The following is a 22,730-nucleotide window of genomic DNA, read 5'->3' on the forward strand; positions in this document are numbered from 1 at the left end:
CTGTTATCCCATTTACATGTATGTGGGATTTTTTTTTTAATCATATAGCAGGTCTCTGAGGCTCTGCTCATTTTTTAAAATTATTTTTCTCTTTGCTGTTCACTTTGGATGATTTCTACCATCAAGTTCACTTTTTCCTCTGTAATTTCTGATTGTGTTGCATTCCAGTATATTCAGGCAGTCGCTTTTTGTGTCATGTCCAAGTTCTATAGTTGTTTTCCGCTGGAGGATCAGCCACTAGAGTTTTAGTCTATCATGTCTGAAAGTGGAAGTTCTGCCCTACGTATCTGGGACTTTGAATTTTGAGAGTCAGTTCTTGCCCTGGTTAATACACTAGGCTCCTAATCAGTCCCTGTCCCCTACAACCTACTCTCAACACCTCAGTCAGTCAGAGTGACCCTATGAAAACATAACAGGAGCCTCTAATGTTTCCCTGTTTTACATAGAGTAAAACCAGAAATGCTATGTCCTACTCTGCCTTTCCTTGGCTTCCAGGTCACACACTTATGCTCGTTTCTATCCTCCCTTTCTGACCACTCATTCAACAACTCATGTTTCCTCTAATCCGGAAAGGTAGGTCCACCCTAAAAATATGGTTCGATGTTAAACTTCTACAACAGGGCATTGGATAAGGGTTTAAATTCCCAGGAATAGGAGACCGGGACCCAATGCTAAAGGCAAAGAGGACTTAACCCCTACTTTTCAAGAAAGCTGCAGGCAGCACTGACTTAAGGAGGATTAAGGGCTTTGGGCTCGGGGCTCGCTTGAACCTTCCTCGCGCTCGAATCCGCCCAGCTTTTAATAACAAACGCAGAGTAAAACTAGAACCTGCTTTTGCACAGGTTCTAGCTACCACTGTCAGAGGGAGGGGCTGATTTCACTTTCCTCCCAGTACCTGAGCCCTACAGAGCAGACGCTGCAGACGGCGGGAAGCGGAACCCAGACCCGGGCGCCCCTGCTTCTGGCCGGGCGCAAGTCGTGGTGCACCACGCGTGCGCCCTGCGGGCCGGCATGGAGGAGCGCGGCGATGCCGAGCCGACCGCCGGCTGCAGCAGTCTGGGCCCGGGCGGCGTTCGCAGCGGCGGCAGCGCTCCGTCGTGGGCCCCTGAGGACGCCTGGATGGGCACCCACCCTAAGGTGAGGAGGCGCAAGAGGAGCCGGGCGCCGGTCCAGCCCCCGGCCGCAGGCGGAGCTCCCGGGCCGCGCTCCCCTTCCGACCGGCCGGACAGCCGAGGGTGCGGTGGGTGGCGGGGGCCGCTGTGCACTACTGCCAGCCTCAGGCAGTATCGTTTCTGTTTGTTTAGACGTGTTGAACGATCGCTCTGACACCTTCCCCAGCCCCTCACCAAAGCCATCCTTAAACTGAAAGCAAAACATTAAAGTCTCCTCAAGCTGGAGACCGCCAATTAGCACTCCACCAATACCTGAGTTTTGTTGTTTAGATAGAGGTCGTTTGGGGGGTGAATTTCTTTAATTCTCACATTAACCATACAAGACAGTTTGTGGGCCATAATGAACTAGGAGTCCGTCATGGTAGAGGTTTAGGTACAGTCACGTTTACCTTAGCCTTGGACCCAGAGTGTACATCATGATTTTGCACGGGTGCAGATTCCTAATTTATCGGATTTCTTGGAAAGTTTGAATAGGTTCTTGCCTAAAGCAGAGCTACTCACATTGTGAGTATATTTTTCTGTATTCACATCAAGGGAGGTTAAGATGATTAGTCCCTTGCTTGCTTCTGTTTGGGAAATTGCTGCCTTGTACCAGTAATGTCCCAAACAGTGAATGGACAGTGAGCAGAGATGTGGATTTTGTAAGAATCTCTGGGACTGGTCTGGTACTTTAATAGAATTGCACTCTTCTATTTGAGAACAATAATTCCTAATGATCTGAAAACAGTCAAGAAAGGTAAAATTTTATAGATATAAGTCTGAAAAGAATTAAGCCTTCTTCGTCTTCTCACTTGATTTTATCCTCCTGCTCTGTCCCCTTCATCTTCCCCCAACAAGTGAGAAAAAGAAACAATAACATGGAAGTATTATTTATTACCATAAAAAGAAAACAACATGGCAGGGTAGCATAGTGGTTAGAAGCATTAACTCAAAGTCAGACTCACTGAGTTTGAATCCTGGTTCTGTCACTTAGCAGCTTTGGGATTTGGGCCAAGTGGCTCCATCTCATTACACCTAGTTTCCTCACCTGAATAACAGGGATAATAATAGTATTTGCCTTGCAGGGTTATTACAGGATTAAATCAGTTAATATTTTTGACATATAGAAAGCACTATGTAAGTATTTAATAAATGAAACACCAATAACACATTTTTAAAGCCTCATTGAGATTTGGTGTTGCTATTCAGTTTTCATGCTTGTAGATTTTTTTTCTCTTTGAAGTTAATGGCTGTATAGATTATGACCACCAAATCTTCCCTTTTGATTATTCTTCCTGAATTGATTTTTAAAAACAAGAAAAGAAATAATAGTGAGTGATTGTTTTTCCAGTCCAATTTTTTTGTTACTCAATTTGGAAATTACTTAGTTTCATCCAGTAAAATGGTATCAGATTTGTCATTCTCACACAGCACTTATATTATTCTACTGCTTAGAAATCCTCAGTGTTTCCTTATGGACAAAACTCAGACTTTTAGTTTGGCCACCAAGACCTTATAACCTGGCCTGAAATTACGTTTTGTGTCATTTTCAAACACATTTGAGGCTTCAGGTAGACAACTAATAACACCCTTATTCTCCTGCACCTGTACACTTAACAGTGAAACGGATGGGGGAATGTGACTTCAGATCTGCCCCCATGCAAGTCTGCCAAAACCTCATCTCTGCATTAGCCTTGCTTATCCACCTAGTCACTGATGTAGCTAGACAGTCTCAGGCTTTCTCTGCAGGATAAGCTGCTGAAAAATGTTCCCTTATGCTGACCAGCAAGTCTGAAAGAAGGAGCACCTTGCTTAGTTCCTTCTTTAAAATCCAACAATTAAAAAACTCCCTACTTTTGAGTGAAAAAGGGTGAGGAGAGAGGCTAGGAATGGTATTCTAGCAGACTTTCTCTTCCATGCAAATAAGAGACCAGGGAAATAGAAGCTCCCCACCAACATGTCCCAATGAAAATCCTATTAAAAAATGTCTCTACTCCTGGCAGATAGGTTTCTTTATAGGCCCTTAAATATGTGTGGTTTATTCCCACCTTTGTGTGATTACCCACACTATTATTCTACTTCTCCATTTACTCAAATCATGTCCTTCAGGGCTCAATTTGCATCCCACTTCTGCCATGAAGCATTCAGCAACCAATCTCCCTGAGTAAAGCTCCTCTGACCTGTTGGGTTCTGTGTTCTTATTCCACTCACATGGTTTTTAATCACTTAATGTCATATATTGTTATTTGCCTAATAATTGTAAGTATGCATGTGTTTATCCTAACAATTGCAAATTCTTTAGAGATAGAGGTCAGATCTTATATTGCTTTTTAACTACCGCTATTACCTAGAAGAGATATTTAATGTATACTTGTTGATTGAAAGAAATGATTAAAAGATTCTTCCTTCTCTATTTGACAATTGCATTTTGATTTTCAGTACTTAGAAATGATGGAATTAGATATGGGAGATGCCACCCAAGTCTACATAGCATTCTTGGTTTACCTGGACCTCATGGAGAGTAAGTCATTTGTTTATATTGTTTTGTTATTGGGGCTGTGGTATGGGTTTGGGGGATTGAGTTGGGGTATAGCATCGTTGGCATTATATTAAGCAATCATTTATGCATTTGCTATTAATTTTGTCAATTTTGTAATTTCTTCATTTATAATGGGAATTCCTTTGTAACAGAAAATACTAGAAAAGTAAAGAGAGGCGGTGGCATTATAAGTGGTGTTTGCTCAACTGAGTATTAGGTAGAAGTTTGGTATTTTTATCTTTTGCTTTTGATGAACATTATTGTCCATTCAATGATGCTCTTTCAGGTAAAAGTTGGCATGAAGTAAGCTGTGTGGGATTACCAGAACTCCAGCTCATCTGCCTTGTTGGTACAGAGCTAGAAGGGGAAGGGTTACAGACTGTGGTGCCTGTACCCATCACTGCTTCCCTCAGCCATAACAGGTGAACTGGTGATTTTGGTCTTTGTTTAACAGATTAGTTCCTTTTCTGAGTAAAGCACTAGGAATCATTAAATTAAATGTAGTAGTATAACATTTTTAAAGGAATTTGGGGTACAGGGATCATAGCTTTACTCTTGGTCATTTGAGGAATTAAGTATGAGAGTTCAACAAGTATTTATTTAACACTTAGAGAAAGAATAAATGGTAGAAATTCTATCCTTAAGGAAACAAAATATTTATATTCTTGGTAAGGAGGCAAGCCATTACATTTGAAAGAACATATATTATAAGATATACAATGTGATACCAATCATACCTGCTATAGGAATTGGTGAAGAGCATGATTAACATGCAAATTGAAGTCAAAGAAAGCTTCATGCAGCTGTGGGACTTTTTAAAATTTTTTGTTCTTTAATATATTTTTAAGATTTAAATGAAATATTTTTTGAATTGAAACATAACTGATTATACATATTTATGGGGTACAAAGTTGACTTATCAGTATTTGTAGACAGTATATGATGATCAAATCAATATTATTAGTATGTTCATCATTACAAATAGTAATAATTCTTTGTGTCCCTTACCCAATTACTTGCTAACACCCATCCCTCTCCCCCTTTTTCACCTCTAGTAACTATAGGTCTGTTCTCTACTAAAAATTTGACATTTTATTGTTTTTTTCTGTCTTTCTTCCTTCCTTCCTTCCTTCCTTCCTTCCTCCCTTCCTCCCTTCCTCCCTTCCTCCCTTCCTCCCTTCCTCCCTTCCTCCCTTCCTCCCTTCCTTCCTGCCTCCCTCCCACCCACCCACCCACCCACCTACCCACCTACCTACCTACCTACCTACCTACCTGCGTACTTATGAGTGAGGACATGTGGTATTTCTCTTTCTTTGCCTCGCTTATTTCACTTAATTTTCTCCAGGCTCATCTGTGTTGCTGAGAATAGCAGATTTTCATTCTTTTTTATGGCTGAGTAGTATTCCATTGTGTATGTATACTACATTTTCCTTATCCAATTGTCCATCGATGCACATTTAGGCTGATTCCATATCTTGGCTGTTGTATATAGAGCTGGGATGAACATGGGAGTGCAGATATCCCTTCAATGTGATGATTTCCATTCCTTTGTGTATATATTCAGAAGTGGGATTGATGGATTGTGTGGTAGTTCTATCTGTTGTTGTTTGAGAACTCTCTGTACTGTTGTCCATAATGACTGTACTAATTTACAGTCTCACCAACAATGTAGAACAGTTCCCTTTTCTCCACATCTTTACCAGTATTCATTATTGTCAGTCTTTTTGATAATAGTCAGTCTACCTGGGGTGACTCAATGTGGTTATCTAAATGCAGTTATTATCTCAGTGTGTTTTTAATTTGCATTTCCCTAATGCTTAGTGATGTTGATCATTTTTTCATGTATCTTCCTTTGAAAAATTTCTATTCTTCCTTTGAAAAATATCTATTCAACTGCTTTGCCTATTTTTTAATTGGATTATTTGGGGGTTTTTTGACTGTGAAGTTGTTGGAGTTCCTTGTATATTCTGTATATTAATTCCCTATTGGATGTATAGTTTGCAGATATTTTCTCCCATTCTGTAGGTTATGTTTTTACTCTGTTGATTGTGTCCTTTGCTGTGAAGAAGCTTTTTAGTTTGATATAATCCCATATGTTTGTTTTTTCTTTCGTTGCTTGTGCTTTGGGGGTCATATTCATAAAGTCTTTGCCCAGTCCTACATCCTGAAATGTTTTCTTCTAGGAGTTTTATAGTTTCAGGTCTTATACTTAAGTCTTTAATCCATTTTGAGTTGATTTTGATAGATGGTAAGAGGCAAGGGTCTAGTTTCATTCTACTGCACATGGATATCCACTTTTCCCAGAACCATTTACTGAAGAGGCTGTCCTTTCCCCAATGTATGTTCTTGGTGCCTTCTCTAAGATCAGTTGGCTGTAAGTACCTTGGTTGATTTCTGGGTTCTCTATTCTATTCCGTTGGTTGGAGTGTCTGTTTTTATGCCAGTACCATGCTGTTTTGGTTACTATAGCTTTGTAGTATAGTTTGAAGTCAGGTAGTGTAATGCCTCTGGTTTAATTCTTTTTTGCTCAGGATTGCTTTGGCTATTGAGGCTCTTTTGTTTTTCCATATTAATTTTAGGATTGTTTTTCTATTTCTGTGAAGAATGTCATTGGTATTTTGAAGGAGATTGCATTGAATCTGTAGATTGCTTTGGGTAGTATGGATATTTTCACAACATTATTTCTTCTAATCCATGCTCTTGGAATGTCTTTCTATCTTTTGGTGTCCTGTTTAATTTCTTTCAACAGGGTTGTGTAGTTCTCATTGTAGAGATCTTTCTCCTCTTTGGTTAAATTTATTCCTAGGTCTTTTATTCTTTTGGTAGCAATTGTAAATGGGCTTGCTTTTTTAATTTCTTTTTCTGCTTGTTTGTTTTTGGTGTATGAGAACACTACTGTTTTTTTTGTATCTGCAATTTTACTGAATTTATTTATGAGCTCTAGAAGTTTTTTGTAGAGGTTATGGGTTTTTCCATATGTGGAATTGTGTCTTCTGCAAACAGTGACAATTTAACTTCGTGTGTTCCAATTTGGATGCCCATTATTTCTTTCTCCTGCCTGATCGTTCTGGCTAATACTTCCAATACTGTGTTGAACAAGAGTGGTGAGAGTGGGCATCCTTGTCTTATTGCTGTTTTCAAAGGAAAAGCTTTCAGTTTTTCCCCATTCAGGATGATTTTGGCAGTGGGTTTGTCATATATAGCTTTTATTGTGTTAAGATACTTTCCTTCCATACCTAATTTGTTGAGGGTCTTTATCATGAAGGGATGCTGAATTTTGTCAAACATCAATTGAGATAATCATATGGTTTTTGTCCTTGCTTTTGTTAATGTGGTGTATCATATTTATTGATTTGCATATGTTGCACCATGCTTGCAACTCTGGGATGAATCCCACTTGATCATGGTGTATAATCTTTTTGATGTGCTGTTGTATTCTGTTTGCTAATATCTTATTGAGGACTGTTGCATGTATGTTCATCAAGGATATTGGCCTGTAGTTTTCTTTTTTTGTTTTGTCTTTGTCTGATTTTGGTATCAGGGTGATGTTGGCCTCATAGAATGAATTTGGAAGAATGGCCTGTGTTTCGATTTTTTTTGAATACTTTGAAAAGGATAGGTGTTAATTCTTCTTTAAACGTTTGGTGAAGCCATCTGGTCCTGGGCTTTTCTTTGTTGGGAGACTGCTGATTATTGCATCAATCTTATTGCTTGTTGTTGGTCTGTTCAGGTTTTCTATTACTTCTTGGTTCAGTCTTGGTAGTTTGTATGTGCCAGGAATTTATCCATTTCCTCCACGTTTTCAAATTTATTGGCATCGGGTTGTTCATAATAGTCTCTAATGATTCTTTGTATTTCTGCATATTGGTTGTGATGTCTTCTTTTTCATTTCTGAATTTTGTTATTTGGGTCTTCTCTCTTTTTTTAGTTAGTTTGGTCAACGGCTTGTCTATTTTCTTTGTCCTCTCAAAAAAACAACTTTTCGTTTCATAGATTTTTTTGTATCATTCTTTTGGTTTCTATTCATTTAGTTTGCTCTGATCTTAATTATTTCTTTCTGTCTGCTAGTTTTGGGATTAGATTGCTCTTGTTTTTCTTTGAAATTTAAAATTAGGTCAGTTTGAGATTTAACATTAGGTTAGCTTGAGATTTAATGTTAGGTCGTATATTTGAAGTTCTTTGAGATTTAACATTAGGTTGTTTATTTGAAGTCTTTCTGTTCTTTTGATGTAAGCACTTATTGCAATAAACTTCCCTCTTGGTACTTGATGGAGTTTGGATGTGTTGTCTGCACCAAAACTCATGTGGAAATTTGATTCCCAATGTGGCAATGTTGGAAACTGATTGAGTCATGGGGGCAGATCCCTCATGCATGGATTAGTGCTCTCCCTGGGGGAGGGGGGATTAATGAGTGAGTTCTCACTCCATTATTTCCCATGAGAGCTGGTTGTTCAAAAGACTCTGGCACCTCCCTCCCCCTCTCTTGCTTCCTCTTGCCATGTGATCTGCTTGTACCTGCCGGCTGCCTGCCGCTTTCCACCATGAGTAGAAGCAGCCTGAGGCCCGTGCCAGATGCAGCTGTCGCAGAATTGTAAGCAAAATAAACCTCTGTTCCTTATAAATTACCCAGTCTCAGGTATTTCTGTTATAGCAACACAAAACAGACTAATACAGTACTGCTTTTGCAGTATCTCATAGGTTTTGGAAAGTTGTGCTTGTATTTTCATTCACTTCAAGGAATTTTTTGATTTCCTGCTTTATTTCTTCTTTAACCCACTGGTTGTTCAAGAGCATGTTGTTTGATTTTGGTGAATTTGTATCATTTCTCCAGTTTCATTTGTTGTTAATTTCTAATTTTATTCCATTGTAGTCTGAAAATATACTTGATATGATTTCAATATTTTAAAATTTGTTGAGACTTAATTTGTGACCTAACATGTGGTCTGTCCTGGAGAATAATCCATTTGCTGATGAGAAGATTGTATGTTCTGTCGTTATTGGATGAAATGTTGTCTATATGTCTTTCAAGTCCATTTGATCTAAGGTGCTGTTTAAATCCAATATTTCTCTGCTGATTCTTTGTCTAAATGATCTGTCCAGTGCTGAGAGTGGCATGCTAAAATCTCCAACTGATACTATGTTGGGGTCTACCTTTCCCCTTAGATCCAGTAATATATCTAGGTGCTCTGATGTTGGGTGCATATATATTTATGATTGATATATCTTCTTGCTTCATTGATCCTTTTATCATTATGTAATGTCCTTCTTCTTCTCTTTTTATAGTTCTTGGTTTGAACTCTATTTTATCTGTTACAGGTATGACAACCCCTTTTTGTTTTTGGTTTCTGCTTGCATGGAATGTCTTTTTCCATTCCTTCACTATTAGTCTGTGTGTCTTCATTGGTGAAGTGTGTTTTTGTAGGCAGCATATAGTCGGGTCTAGTTTTTTATCCATTCAGCCAGTCTATATATTTTAGTTTTTTAATCTATTCAGCCAGTCTATATGTTTTAAGTGACGATTTTATTCCATCTATATTCAGAGTTGTTACTGAAAGGTATTACTTTATTCCTGCCATTTTATTAATTTCTCTATAATTTTATATTTCTTATGTTCCTTTCTTTCCCTTTCATTGTTTATCTTTGCTGTTGGGTGTTTTTTTGTAGTGATAAAGTACATTTTCTTCCTCTTTCTCATTTGTGTATCTGTTCTGCTAGTGGTTTTTATTCTTTCTCGTGTGTTTATGGTGACATATATCTCTCTTTTGATTCCAGATGTAGGGCCCCTTTGAGGATTGTTGAAGGGCCAGTCTTGTCATGATGAATTCCCACAGTTTTTGTGTATCTGGGAAAGATGCTATTTCTCCTTTATTTCTGAAGGAAAGCTTTGCTGGATATGGTATTCTTGGTTGCCAGTTTTTTTTCCTTCAGTGCTTTGAATATGTCATCCCAGTCTCTCCTGGAGAGAGAGTAAGGATTTTGTTGAGAAGTCTGCCGTTAGCCTGATGGGGATTCCCCCATAGGTAATTTGACTCTTTTCCCTTGCTGTTTTAGAATCCTTTCTTTGTCTTTGACTTTTGATAATTTGACTACAGTGTGTCTTGGGGAGGTGCTTTTTGGATTGAATCTGTTTGAGGATCTTTGAGCTTCTTGAATCTGAAAGACCATCTTTCTCCCAATATTTGGGAAGTTTTCAGCTGTTATTTCATTAAATAGGTTTTTAATATCTTTTCCTTTCTCTTCCCCTTCCTGCATACCTATAATACAGATGTTTTATACTTCAGGTTATCAGGAAGATTTTGCAGTTTTTCTTCATTTTTTAAAATTCTTTTTTCTTTTTTCTTTTTTTTGGTCCAACTGTGTTAGTTCAAAAAGCCTGTCTTCTAGTTTGAAGATTCTTTCTTCTTCTTGTTCTAGCCTGCTGTTTAGGCTCTCAGATTATTTTTTATTTCTTTGAATAAATTCTTCTGTTCCAGGATTTCCGCTGATTTTTTTTTTTATTGCTTGTATCTCTTTGTTGAATTTTCCGTAAATGTCCTCAAATTTCTTTTTGACTTCATTGTGATTTCTATTTATTTTTTCATCCATCATTTTGAGTTTCCTTAGTATTGTCCTTTGGGATTCCTCCTTAGGCAATTTGTCAATTTCCTGTTGTTTGGAGTCTGGTATTGGAGAATTTTAGTCTTCTTTTGTGAGAGTCAAGCTTCCTTGTTTTTTCATGTTTCTCATCTGGGCATCTGGTTGTATAGTCACTTCTTTCAATTCTGGGAGTGGCTTTTGAAGGGGGAGACTGTTTCTTATAGAAGTATTCTATATTGACAGTTAGTTGGTCACTTTAAGTTTGGATCTGGGTCAGTGTGGTAGTGCAACCTTCATTGCAACTTCTTCTACTGTTTTCAATCTTAGAGTTGTCTGTAAGTGCCATGGCCTAGGTGGAAGGGCCTTTGGCAGTTTCTTGTTGGGGTGGGTTTGTTGTCAGGGTGGGTGGTCCGCTGTCAGCCAGTGGGTAGATGTATACTGTTATAGCAGTTCCTGGGAGGTCTGTACAGGGCCACTGGCTCAGCTGTTGAGCCTGGAGCAAGCCTGTGAGAATGATGCGGGACCCAGTGGCTCTCTGAAGGTGTGCTGTAGGAAGAGAAAGCTGCTACCCAATCGCTGTTGAGCCCCATGTGAGCCTGCAAGGGTGCAGCTGAGCCCAGAAGCATCCTACCTTGGGGAGGAGGAGGAGGGTGTTGTGTTAATCCAGACACTGGGGTCTAAGTCACTCTTTCAGAGGCTCCAGGCAGCCTGTGCTCTGACCCTGCCAGTGCCCAAGTGAGCACCACAAAATGCAGGCAGTGCCTCTAGACAAAGGGACCCAGGCTGGCTGGGTTCAGCACACGGGTCTAGTCTTCAGGTACTTGGGATTGTGGCCCTATAGGCGCCTGTGCGTGCCTGTGGAGGGTCCCAGTGGGAGTCAGGGCTGCCGCTGGGTTAGTTGTGGACCAAGTAGTTTGTTGTAGGTTTAGCTTCCACAGGCCATGCAAGGCAGGTGATGAATGTGGGGACTCGCTACTTTTTAGTTGATTTCCCGCTCAGTAGGTCTGCTTGCCAGCTTGGGGGGGAGTAGGTACTGAGTGAGTTCAGGTGTGGGTCCCCAAAAGACTGGGGATCCCCCCAGGGCAGGAATCACTGGCGTTTGTGGCGGTGGGAGGAATAGCTGGGGTCTTTTCCACCCTCCTTTCTCTCTGCCTGGTTCTGGGTGGGTCCCCGTAGCAGGGCTAAGGCTGGATGCCCTGCTCTTCTCTGCCCTCTATGCGCCATTCCCTTCTTCTGTGTTTCACAAGAATCTCCTTACTCTCCTGGTGCTCTGCACTGTGTTTCCTTCGGTTCCAGTCAAAATATACTTGTCTGTTGTTTTGATCTCTTTTTATGGGGAGGGGCCTAGCGCCATACCTCTCTAGGCAGCCATCTTAGAGGGAAAAAAACTTTTAAGATTTTTAACTAATGCATTTGTTTTCTTTGGTGGGAGGAGGTGGCTTTTTTATAAATCTTAGGTGCACAATATTGGATTAAACATATCTTTGTTTCATGACTTACTCTCATTCTTAGTCCATGCCTGGCTTTTATTTATTTATTTAGTTAGTTATTTTTAATAATGTGGCAAGTATCTCTGAACCCACCACCCAAAACAAACTAGATACTTAACAATTACTGGGATCTAATCTTATGGGACCCCTCCTTTCCCTGCTTCCACTGACCTATGGTAACTGTCATCCTGAATCCCATATTCACTGGGAATTGTTTTATTTTAGAGGTTTGTATCTTTTTAAAAGATATGCAGTCTTTTTGAGGCTCACCTTATGTACTGGAAATTATATTGCTAAAATTAATTCGCTATTGTGCATTATTTAGGCTGCTGTATATTCCATAGTGTCATTGTATCTCAGTTTTCACACCCACTCTCCTGATGATGGAGTGTTACTAAAAATATTCAACTGTAGGAGATAATTTCAAACTATTTCCAAAGTGGTTGCAGCAGCAGTGTAAACAGGATCCATTGGAACTGTATCATCTCCAACATTTGGTAGTGTCAGACTTTCAAATTTTTGCCAGTTGAATGAGTTATCTCACTGTGGTCTTAATTTGCATTTCTCTGATCACTAAAAATATTGGACATTTCTTTGCCTATTTATTATTTCCTCTCTTAAGAAATGCCTGTTTATATCCTTTACCTATTGGGTTGCCTGTAGTTTCTCATCGACTTGTATGAGTTCTTTATATATCTTGATAATAATCCTTCGATGGTTAGGTTTTGCAATTTTTAAATCCATCTTTCACTATCTTTATGGTATCCTTTAATGAATAACAGTTGTTAATTTGTTTTTTTTAATAGTTATTAATTTGAATATAACTTTGAATATAATCATATAAATCCATCTTTTCTTTTATAATAAATACCTTTGTGTCTGGCTTAAGAAATATTTCCTATTTAAAGGTCTAAAAAAATGTTTACTTAGAGTGTAAATAATACAAAGAGCATATAGCATACCAGGCCTGATAACTATCTCCTGTTGAGATAGTTTAAGTTTTCAAATTTTGGAATCTGTTGTTTATAAACTGGACCAAACTCTGTCATTTATATTATTAACTACAACTTAGTTATAAGACATTTCCTTAGTGATGACAAACAATCCCACTATATCAGTTACAACCATTTTATTCGCTGTCTTGCCACTTGACTGTTGAGTGGCAGAGTGGCATATACGTTTACATGATTTATTCTTTCCATTATTTATTTTATATTATATATGTATTTGCTGACCCCATAAAAGATAACAATTCTAGGCAACATTTAATGTTGTATCTGTGTGCATTTCTGAGAATGCCTAAACGGTTTTTCTATCTATTTCCCACTTATTTTCCCAGGCTTTAGGCCTGGTGATTTTGTTTATATAGTTTCTGGCAAGAGTGGAAACAGTTCTCATTAAAGGGTAAATGTGCATTTAAATGGCCTTTAAGTGAATGCATTACTTTGAGCACAAGTACAGTTTGTGACTAGTGTTTTCTGTAAAGCAGTTATATGTAATATATGAACATAGTTAAAACACGTCATATTTTCAGGTATTAGAAAGTCTTGTGTATACTAGTCCTTTTGAAAATGTTGATTTAATGCTAATTGCTGATCTCCAGTGGGAGAATAAAATTGGTACAGTTCCCATTTCTGATCTGGTGGGGAAATTATGCTGATGGAGTGTACGGTGATTAATTGCTAGTGTTTCTTGAAGGGAAGGACACCTCTCCTTTTTCTCCCATCTAAAAATACTTCCTAAAACTAATGTAAAATAATTTTTAGTTTGCATTATAAAATACCATATTAATTTATGTGTATGAATGGTGTATCCATATGGAGAATACTCTAGACGTTTCTTGCTAAGGTGAATTTAAGGAATCCATGTAGCAACTTTGGTAAATGACTAGAAGTATGAGTACAGTTTCCCCAGACACAACAATAGTATAAAATTATATTCATAGATTTACAAAGGTCAAAGAGATCTGATGGATTTAAAGATGAGATGACCACAGGAATCCTAACTAAAAGCTAGGGACCTATCTTTTTCAGTGCTGAGGTTGCAAATGAAGTCAAATTTGTGTTTGGATAGCTTGATTACCTTCTGTTTGTACCACCTTGCCATTGATGTTTGCTGACTGCCTTAAAAGAAAAGAAGTATATTACACCAGACTATATTCTGCCACAACTATTACAGGTTTCTGTAATAGTATTAGTATTACAGGTAGTTGTAAATGGGAAAATACTTTAAGTGACTTTCAGAAGGATCTAAATTATGAGGGGGAAAATGGTTAATGATTTTCTGATTTTTGTTTTTGTTTTCTTTATTGAAGTAAAGTTACTTTTGTTGTTGTTGCTAATTTTTTAAAAGGAATTTGTTTTTAATTGAAATGTACTAATTATACATATATATGAGGTACAGATTTTATTTCAATACATGTGTACAATGTTGTGTGATGGTGAAAACAGGGTAGTTTTCATATTCATCATTACAAAAATTTATTCATTCTTTGTGATGAGAACATTTGAGTTCCTTTCTTCTAGCCATTTGAGAGCATACAATAAATTATTGTTAATTATAGATGCCTAGCACTACCACTAGAACTTATTTTTCTGATCTAGCTGTAATTTAGCATCCTTTAACCAACCTTTCCCTATCTCCCCACCCCAGCCTCTAGTAACCACAGTTCTGCTCTCCGCTTCTAAAAATGCATTAAATTTTTCTTTTTGCTCTCACATGTGAGGGCGAACATGTGATATTTATCTTTCTGTATCTGATTTATTTCACCTTATTATAATGTCTTCTAGGTTCATCCATGTTGCTACAAATTACAGAATTTTATTCTTTTTCATGGCTGAGTAGTATTCTGTTGTGTACATATACCATATTTTTCTTTATCCTTTCAACTATTGATGGACACCTCGGTTTATTTCATATCTTGGCCATTGTGGATAGTGCTGCAATAAACGTAGGAGTGCACATCTCTCATCTCTCTTTGGTATGCTGATTTCCTTTCCTTTGGATAAGTATCCAGCAGTGGGATTGCTGGATCATATGGTAGTTCTATTTATAGTTTTTTGAGAATCTCCATACAGTTTTCCATAATGGCTGTACTAACTTACATTCCCACAACAGTTCCCTTTTTTCCCCACCCTCACCAACATTTGTTATTTTATGACTTTTTGAAAGTAGCCTAACTGGGGTGAGATGATATCTCATTGTGGTTTTGATTTGTATTTCCCTGATGATTGGTGATGTTGAGCATTTTTTTATATACCTGTTGTCCATTTGTATGTCTCCTATTGAAAAATGTCTATTCAAGTCATTTGCCCATTTTGTAATCAGGTTGTTTTTTGCTGTTGAGTTGTTTAAGTTCCTTGTATATTCTGGATATTAATATCTATAAGGTGAATAGTTTGCAAATATTTTCTCCTATTCTGCCAGTTGCCTCTTTGCTCTGTTGCTGTTTCTTTTGCTGTGCAGAATCTTTTTACTTTGATATAATCCCATTTGTTTATTTTTGCTTTTGTTGCCTCTGCTTTAGAAGCTTTCTCCATGAAATTTTTGCCCAGACTGATGTCTTAGAGTGATTCCCCTGTGTTTTCTTCTAGTAGTTTTGTGATACCAGGTCTTCCATTTAAGTCTTTAATCCATTTTGAGCTGATTTTGGAATCTGGTGAGAGATTGGTTTATAGTTTCTTTCATCTGAATATGGATATCCAGTTTTCCCAGCACTGTTGATTGAAGAGGCTGTCTTTTTAACCGTGTGAGTTCTTGGCATCTTTATCAAAGATAATTTGGCCATATTTATGTGGATTTATTTATGGGTTCTCTTTTCTGTTCCATTGATCCATGTGTCTGTATTTATGTACCATGCTGTTTTGATTACTATAGCTTTGTAGTATAATTTGAAGTCAGGTAGTATAATGCCTCCCACTTTATTCTTTTTGCTCAAAATTGCTTTAGCTATTTGGGGTCTTTTGTGTTTCCATTTGTACGTTAGGATTGTTTTTTCTGTTTCTGTGAAGAATGTCATTGGTATTTTGATAGAGGTTACATTGAATCTGTAGGATGCTTTGGGTGGCATGTTCATTTTGATAATATTAATTCTTCTAGTCCATAAACATGGAATATTTTTCAATTTTTTTGTGTCCTCTTTAATTTCTTTCATCAGTGTTGTGTAGTTTTCATTGTAGAGATCTTTCACCTCCTCAGTTAAATTTATTTGTTTTTTTGGAGTTTTTTTGGTAGTTATTGTAAATGGGATTGCTTTCTTGATTTCACTTTCAGCTAGTTCATTTGTTAGTATATATAGAAACACCAATGATTTTTGTAAATATTATATCCTGCGACTTTACTGAATTCATTTATCAGATCTAAGAGTTTTTTTTGATAGATTCTTTAGATTTTTCTGTATGTTAAATTATTTTTTATGTACACAGGGACAATTTTACTTCCTGTTTTCCAGTTTGTATACCCCTTATTTCTTTCTCTTGCCTAATTGCTTTGACTTGAATTTCCAATAGTATGTTAAATCATAGCAATGAGAGTGGGCATCCTTGTCTTGTTCTAATTCCTAGAGGAAAAGCTTTCAACTTTTCCCCATTCAGTATGATGTTAGTTGTGAGTTTATCATATATGGCCTTTATTGTGTTGACATACTTTCCTTCTTTACCTAATTTGTTGAAAGTTTTTATCACAGAGGGATGTTGAATTTTGTCACATGCTTTTTCTACATCTATTGAGATGATCATATATTTTTTTTCTTCATTTTGTTGATGTATTTATCATATTTATTGATTTGCATATGTTGAACTATTCTTATATCCCTAGGATGTATATCCCACTTGATCATGGTATGTAATCTTTTTGATGTGTTGTTAAATTTGGTTTGCTGGTATTTTGTTGAGAATTTCTGCATCTGTGTTCATTAGGGATGTTGGCCTGTATTTTCTTTTTTTGTTGTGTCCTTGTCTGCTTTTGGTATTAAGGCAATGATGGCCTCATAGAATGAGTTTAGGAAAATGCCCTCTGCTTTGATTTTCTGGAATAGTTTGAGAAGAATTGTATTAATTCTTCTTTAAACGTTTGGCAGAATTCAGCAGTGCTGGTATGTAGGAATACAATGGACTTTTGTATATTACCCTTGAATCCTGTAACCTTGCTATAATTTCTTAGTTTATATTCTTCCCATTTCTTATATGCCACAATTTATTTATCAACAAATCCTATGGAATCTGTCCATTTCTCACCACTTCCACGGCAAGCGTTACCACTCTGTTACCACTCTTAAGCCTCCTGGACCAACTAAGAGTGGTCCTCCTTTATAACACTTGCCACATTGCTACTCAAAATATTGTGTATTTGGTATTCTTTGATTGTTCATTGCTATTTCCCCAGTACGTAACCTGGTACCTGGTACATAGTACTAAATAAGTATTTGTTGAATGAACTCTTTTCAGCTACTAAGTTCCTGCAGCAGAAACTTGCTAAATGATACCTTAAAGAACATACGAGCAAGCAACTTTTCAAGAGTTTCCAAAAAATAAGAATGTCTACAAAATTCATCTGCTTACAAGGTTTATCACCATTTTCCACACTTTACACTTTAACTATAATGTGTGTCGTGAGGACAAAGTACAAATCACAAGTCTGAAGAGGTGATCTGCCAATGCTATGAATAGCTTCCTTACCTTTTAGTTAAATTATTTTTCATCCGTGTTTCCTGCCCTTTCATCCCTTCTTTTTCCCTAGTGTCTTTTTAAAAAGTACATTGCCCTGGGTTCATACTTATAATTCTTATTCTTACCCTTTTTCATGGTATAGAATAGGAGTCATCAAACCAGATAGTAAATATTTCAGGTTTTGTGGACTGAATGGAAAAATTGGGGCTATTATGTAGGTACTTATATAACCATTAAAAATGTACATTTGAAGATGTAAAGACCATTCTTGACTCATGGACCATAAAAAAAAACAGGCAACCATAGTTTATCAAGTCTTGGTATACAAACAATGGAGTAAATGGTCACTAGAGCTGAGTTCCTTCTTTAGAACATTTCTAAACACATTTTTAGTTATGAGATTTAATCCTTAATTTCCTTAAAGGACATTCCATTATTATTTCTCTGTAATTAAAAAATATTTCCACTCTCCAAAAGTGTAGTTTTTATTACAGATGCATTTATTTTATTTTAGTTTAGTTATTTTATTTTATTTTGTCAATATACAATGTGGTTGATTATTGTGGCCCATTACCGAAACCTCCCCCCCTCCTCCCTCTACCCCTTGCCTCCATACAACTTTATATCTATTTGCTTGTCGTATCAACTTCAAGGAATTGTAACTGTTGTGTCTTCTTCTCCCCCTCCCAGTTTATTTGTGTTTTTATTTATTTTTAGCTCCCATAAATAAGTGAGAGCATGTGATATTTCTCTTTCTGTGCCTGACTCATTTCACCTAATATGATTCTCTCTAGGTCCATCCATGTCATTGCAAATGGCCGTATTTCGTTCTTTTTTATAGCAGAGTATTATTCCATTGTGTAGATATACCACATTTTCTGTATCCACTCATCTGATGATGGACATTTGGGCTGGTTGCAACTCTTAGCTAGTGTAAAGAGTGCTGCGGTGAACATTGGAGAACAGGTATACCTTCGACTTGCTGATTTCCATTCCTCTGGGTATATTCCCAGCAGTAGGATAGCTGGGTCATATGGTAGATCTATCTGCAATTGTTTGAGGAACCTCCATACCATTTTCCATAGAGGCTGCACCATTTTGCAGTCCCACCAACAACGTATGAGAGTTCCTTTTTCTCTGCAACCTCGCCAGCATTTATCATCCTCAGTCTTTTGGATATTAGCCATCTTAACTGGAGTGAGATGGTATCTCAGTGTGGTTTTGATTTCCATTTCCGGAATGCTGAGTGATGTTGACCATTGTTTCACTGAGGAAGAGACTGCCTCTACAGATGCATTTAATGACCATTATTTTATTTGAGGCCTGAAGTCTAATAACTGGTAAAATGTCTTCTGTCATTTGGTTTTGCTGCATATCAAGAGTGTGTGTCCTCACTCTACCTCTATTGGAAATCTGTTGCTGGTGAAACCCCCAATTCTTGCAGCTTGTTTTAATTGACACAGCTCTTTTTTCCTCTTACCCTCAAAAAAAAAAAAAAAAGAAAAGAAAAGAAAAAAAGTTTGTGGTTTATTTTAGCAGAATGACTTCCCACTGTGGTGAATAGCCACACAGGCACTTGATTGTTCAGTAAAGCCCCTGGGATTTTAGCTGTCTTGACTTTTTACTAGGAAGGCATTGGCCTGATTCCCAAGGAGGCGTTCTGTTATCTTTGAAACTTTTCTTTGGGACTTAATATGTGGATGAATAAGGCTTCTTTGGTGCCTCTGGCACCAAGTTAATTTTGCATTTTGTTGCAGAGTTGCATTATGGTATGTCACTCCATTATATTATAATGTGGCAGATCAAGGAGTTAATGCTTTTTGTTTTGTCCATATTGAAGAGGAGAGAAGGAGATATTTTCTTTGGATTGAAATTAATACTAATTTTAACCCATAACACATTCTATTTCATCAACATTTGAAGTTAAAAGTAATGTTGTCCTCAACTTGTCCTCTGTGTAAATCTTCAGAGCTTTCGTAGTTTCTCTTTCAGGATCATTGTAGAAAAATAAGTGCTCAAATTTATGGAAAAGATTTTAAGAGCTTGGACTAAAAGCATTAACAAATAGTGTTAACTGTGTGTTTTTCTTGTTTTTATGTTAGCTATATTAAGCTTTAGAATTGCCCTTTTTTCAGTATGCACAACCCCTCCATGAACAGTTATGAGAGAAAAAGCTGTTATGAACATCAAATTTTGTTACTGTTGATCAATAGCTATGATTATTACTGACAAATCTTTTTCTTTAGGTGGGATTTCTTTCTCTCAAGGTATAACTCACTTGAACACTTGAAATTCTTATTATGAATACATGGGTCATTTTTTTCATATGTAGATTTTTACCAAATATGAACTATAAAGAATTTTATTATCTACCTTGTTTTAGATTTGTGTGATGAAACATATCCATGATATTTTTCTGAAGAACTGAGCTATTAAAAATTATACATATAAGGAAACTTTGTTCTGTGATTTCTAAATTAAGACTTCAAACTATAATCTTGTTAGAAATTAAGAGACATTATAGTATCCTGGTGATGTTTCACTGTTCTAGACATCTTTACAATCATGTGTGGTTTGTTAAGTAGAACTTTAGAACTTTTTGTTGTTGCTAATATTCTTATTAATAGACTGAGAAAGCACAATCTGTTGACCTAAAGGCAAAGTAAACATTTTTAGGAGTTTATGCAGTATCCTGTAAAAGAAATAAGAAAAGTCTCCAATAGGGAAAGGTAATGCTATAACTTTAAGCATATGTTAAAAATAGACCAGAAGAGATCGTGAACCAGAAACTTTGTAAGGCCACCTGAGTGTACTTTGAGTAACAGAGGCAGATAAACTGTTTTATTCTGTTATTACTGAGAAGATTCATTGGTAATTTTCCCCCTGCACACCACCAAGTAGAACAAACAAGAGCTCAGAGATGGGAACTTCCATTTCATTTTTGACTGATTTCCCTCAACTCACAAAACAAAACCCCCTTTACAACTCCGAGCTAATTTTCAAACATTAGGGTTTCCCACATGGGTATTTTGGGTAAGTCTAAAAATGTTCTGCTGTTTATGTCAAAGAACTCTGGAAACAAATGTCAATTGAGAATGAAAAAGCAGCAGTGAATGAGGTGGAAATTTCTATCCCGAATTTCAATATATGGGCTAGAATTCCCATGCAGTTTACCTTAGGAAAAAAACATTGCATACACACACGTACACACACACACATGCACCTTCTGATTTAAGCAGTATCTATTTTGAGAAATGGAAAATGAGTAGAAGTTGTCTTCTTAGGTTCTTATTTCCTCTTGTCTGTGTCCCATTCTCATCATAGTCTGCCAATTAGGAATGTTTAGAGAAATTTATTTCTAACTTGTGGCACTGCAGTAACTTTATGTGACCTATATATGGGTTTTATGTATATTGCATACTGGGGAGTACCTGAAATATATACTAACAACAGAAGACTTAGATAAATTATAATCTTAGTTAACCTGTCATCTTTGAAGAAAAAAATTAATTCAAAACGGGCAGTCATTGATCTTTTTCTGTGAATATTAATTTAGCTATTGGTTTGCCACTTTTGAAGAAGGAAAATATGTAGTTTCACTAAAATATTTGCATTGATAAAGTAACTGGAGTATACTCTCTTTTATCAGGCTGTCACCTCTTGCACCAGTGCTGAGTAATGAAGTTTCTGATCAGTATCTGTGGTTGCCTTATCTGACCTAAACTGAAGTAAACTGCTGATATGAACAGGAAACTAGCTAATTGTCATTCAGTTCAACATAGGTGGAAATCATTTTTTAAGGATTAAGTCAATTTCTAGGATTCAGGCAGTCTGTTTCAGAAAATGAACATTTCTTATATTTCAGCTAATGGCATGGTGTGCCTTAGTATGTTTAGGTTGGTATATCTTTTTAGCAGTAGCCATGGAGGCAGACACAAATATTATGTCCCAGTTTGCAAAGTAGCAAAGCTGGTGTAGGTACCATGTAATACTACTTGTATTTGGTGACTACCTAACAATTTATATATGACATTTTGTTGATCCTTACAATAATCCTATGTGTAAATATAGAAGTATACTATCTTCATTTTATAGCACCGTTTGTTGAAAAGACTTTCTTCAGTGAATTGCCTTTGCACCTTTGTAAAAAGTCAACTGACCAGACTTACAGCATATTAAGAAGTAAAATACATGACAATATTAACACAAAGGATCAGGGAGGGAATGGAGCTGTATAGGAGCAAGGAAATGACACCAGAGAGTATTGTGAAGAATTGAGTACCAGAAATGTTAAGTATGTTAATATAAAAGACTCTAATATGTTTTTCTTCCTTCTCCTCTTAACTTTTTTAAAAGACATAGATTGTATAAAGCAATACTTATAACACTGTATTATTGGGTTTATAATATATAGTGATATATGACAATAATAGCACACAGTAATAGCATAAAGGAGGGAGAAAGGAATAAAGCTATATTGGAGCAGTTTTTATATTTTAATAGAATTAATCTGAGGTAAATTGTGATAAATTAAGATGTAGTAGCAATCTCTAGAGCCACCACTAAGAAACTCAAAAGCTATAGTAAAAAAACAAGACAGACATAAAAATGGTGCACTAGAAAATATCTATTTAATAGCAAAGAAGGTAATAAAGGAGGATCAGAGGAACAAAAAAGACATCATATATAGTAAACAAATAACTCAGTGGCAAACATAAATCCAACCATTTCAATGCTAATTTTAAATGTGAATGGATTAAACACTCCAATCAAAGGGTAGAGATTGTCAATGAGATATAAAAAACAAGATCCAACTAGATCCAACTATATGCTGTCTAAAAAAGACACACTTTAGGGCTGGGCAGTTGGCTCAGTTGGTTAGAGCACAGTGTTGTAACACCAAGGTCAAAGGGTTCAGATCCCTTTTCCAGTCAGCCACCAAAAAAAAAAAAAAAAAAAAAAAACAAACCAAAACCCCACAGATAAAAGGCACACTTGAGGTTCAGAAACACCAGTTTTAGAAAATTCTCAACCATTTTTTTGCACCATTCTCTCCTTTCTTTCTGTGATTCCAATTATGCATATATTAAACTTATTTGATCTTATACCACAGGCCTCTGATGTTTTGCTATTTTTTAAAGTTCTTTTTCTCTTTGTACTTTATTTTTTTGTGGCCTGTTTTCGAGTTTGCTAGTGTTTTCTTCTGCCACATCTAGTCTGCCATTAAGCGTATTCAGTACTTTAAATGTACATGTATTAGATGTCCACTTTCTTAAGAATTTCCATTTTTCTGCTGAAATTTTTCATC

The 22,730-nt window shown here is 36.7% G+C and overlaps 1 protein-coding gene across 1 annotated transcript in view; it reads left to right on the top strand.

Moving 5' to 3' along the window:
- Nucleotides 1-992: 992 nt before the first annotated feature.
- The window catches only part of LOC134383928 (tRNA-splicing endonuclease subunit Sen15-like), a 28,653-nt gene continuing 6,915 nt past the window's right edge, over nt 993-22,730 (top strand). The window contains exons 1-3 of the mRNA XM_063105455.1: nt 993-1,137; nt 3,591-3,672; nt 3,977-4,112. Coding sequence (XP_062961525.1) covers nt 1,012-1,137; nt 3,591-3,672; nt 3,977-4,112 — 344 coding nt within the window. The 5' untranslated portion in view covers nt 993-1,011. The remainder of the gene's footprint in view (nt 1,138-3,590; nt 3,673-3,976; nt 4,113-22,730) is intronic.

The sequence above is a fragment of the Cynocephalus volans genome, chromosome 8 (genome assembly GCF_027409185.1).
Source record: "Cynocephalus volans isolate mCynVol1 chromosome 8, mCynVol1.pri, whole genome shotgun sequence".
NCBI classification, from domain to species: domain Eukaryota; kingdom Metazoa; phylum Chordata; class Mammalia; order Dermoptera; family Cynocephalidae; genus Cynocephalus; species Cynocephalus volans.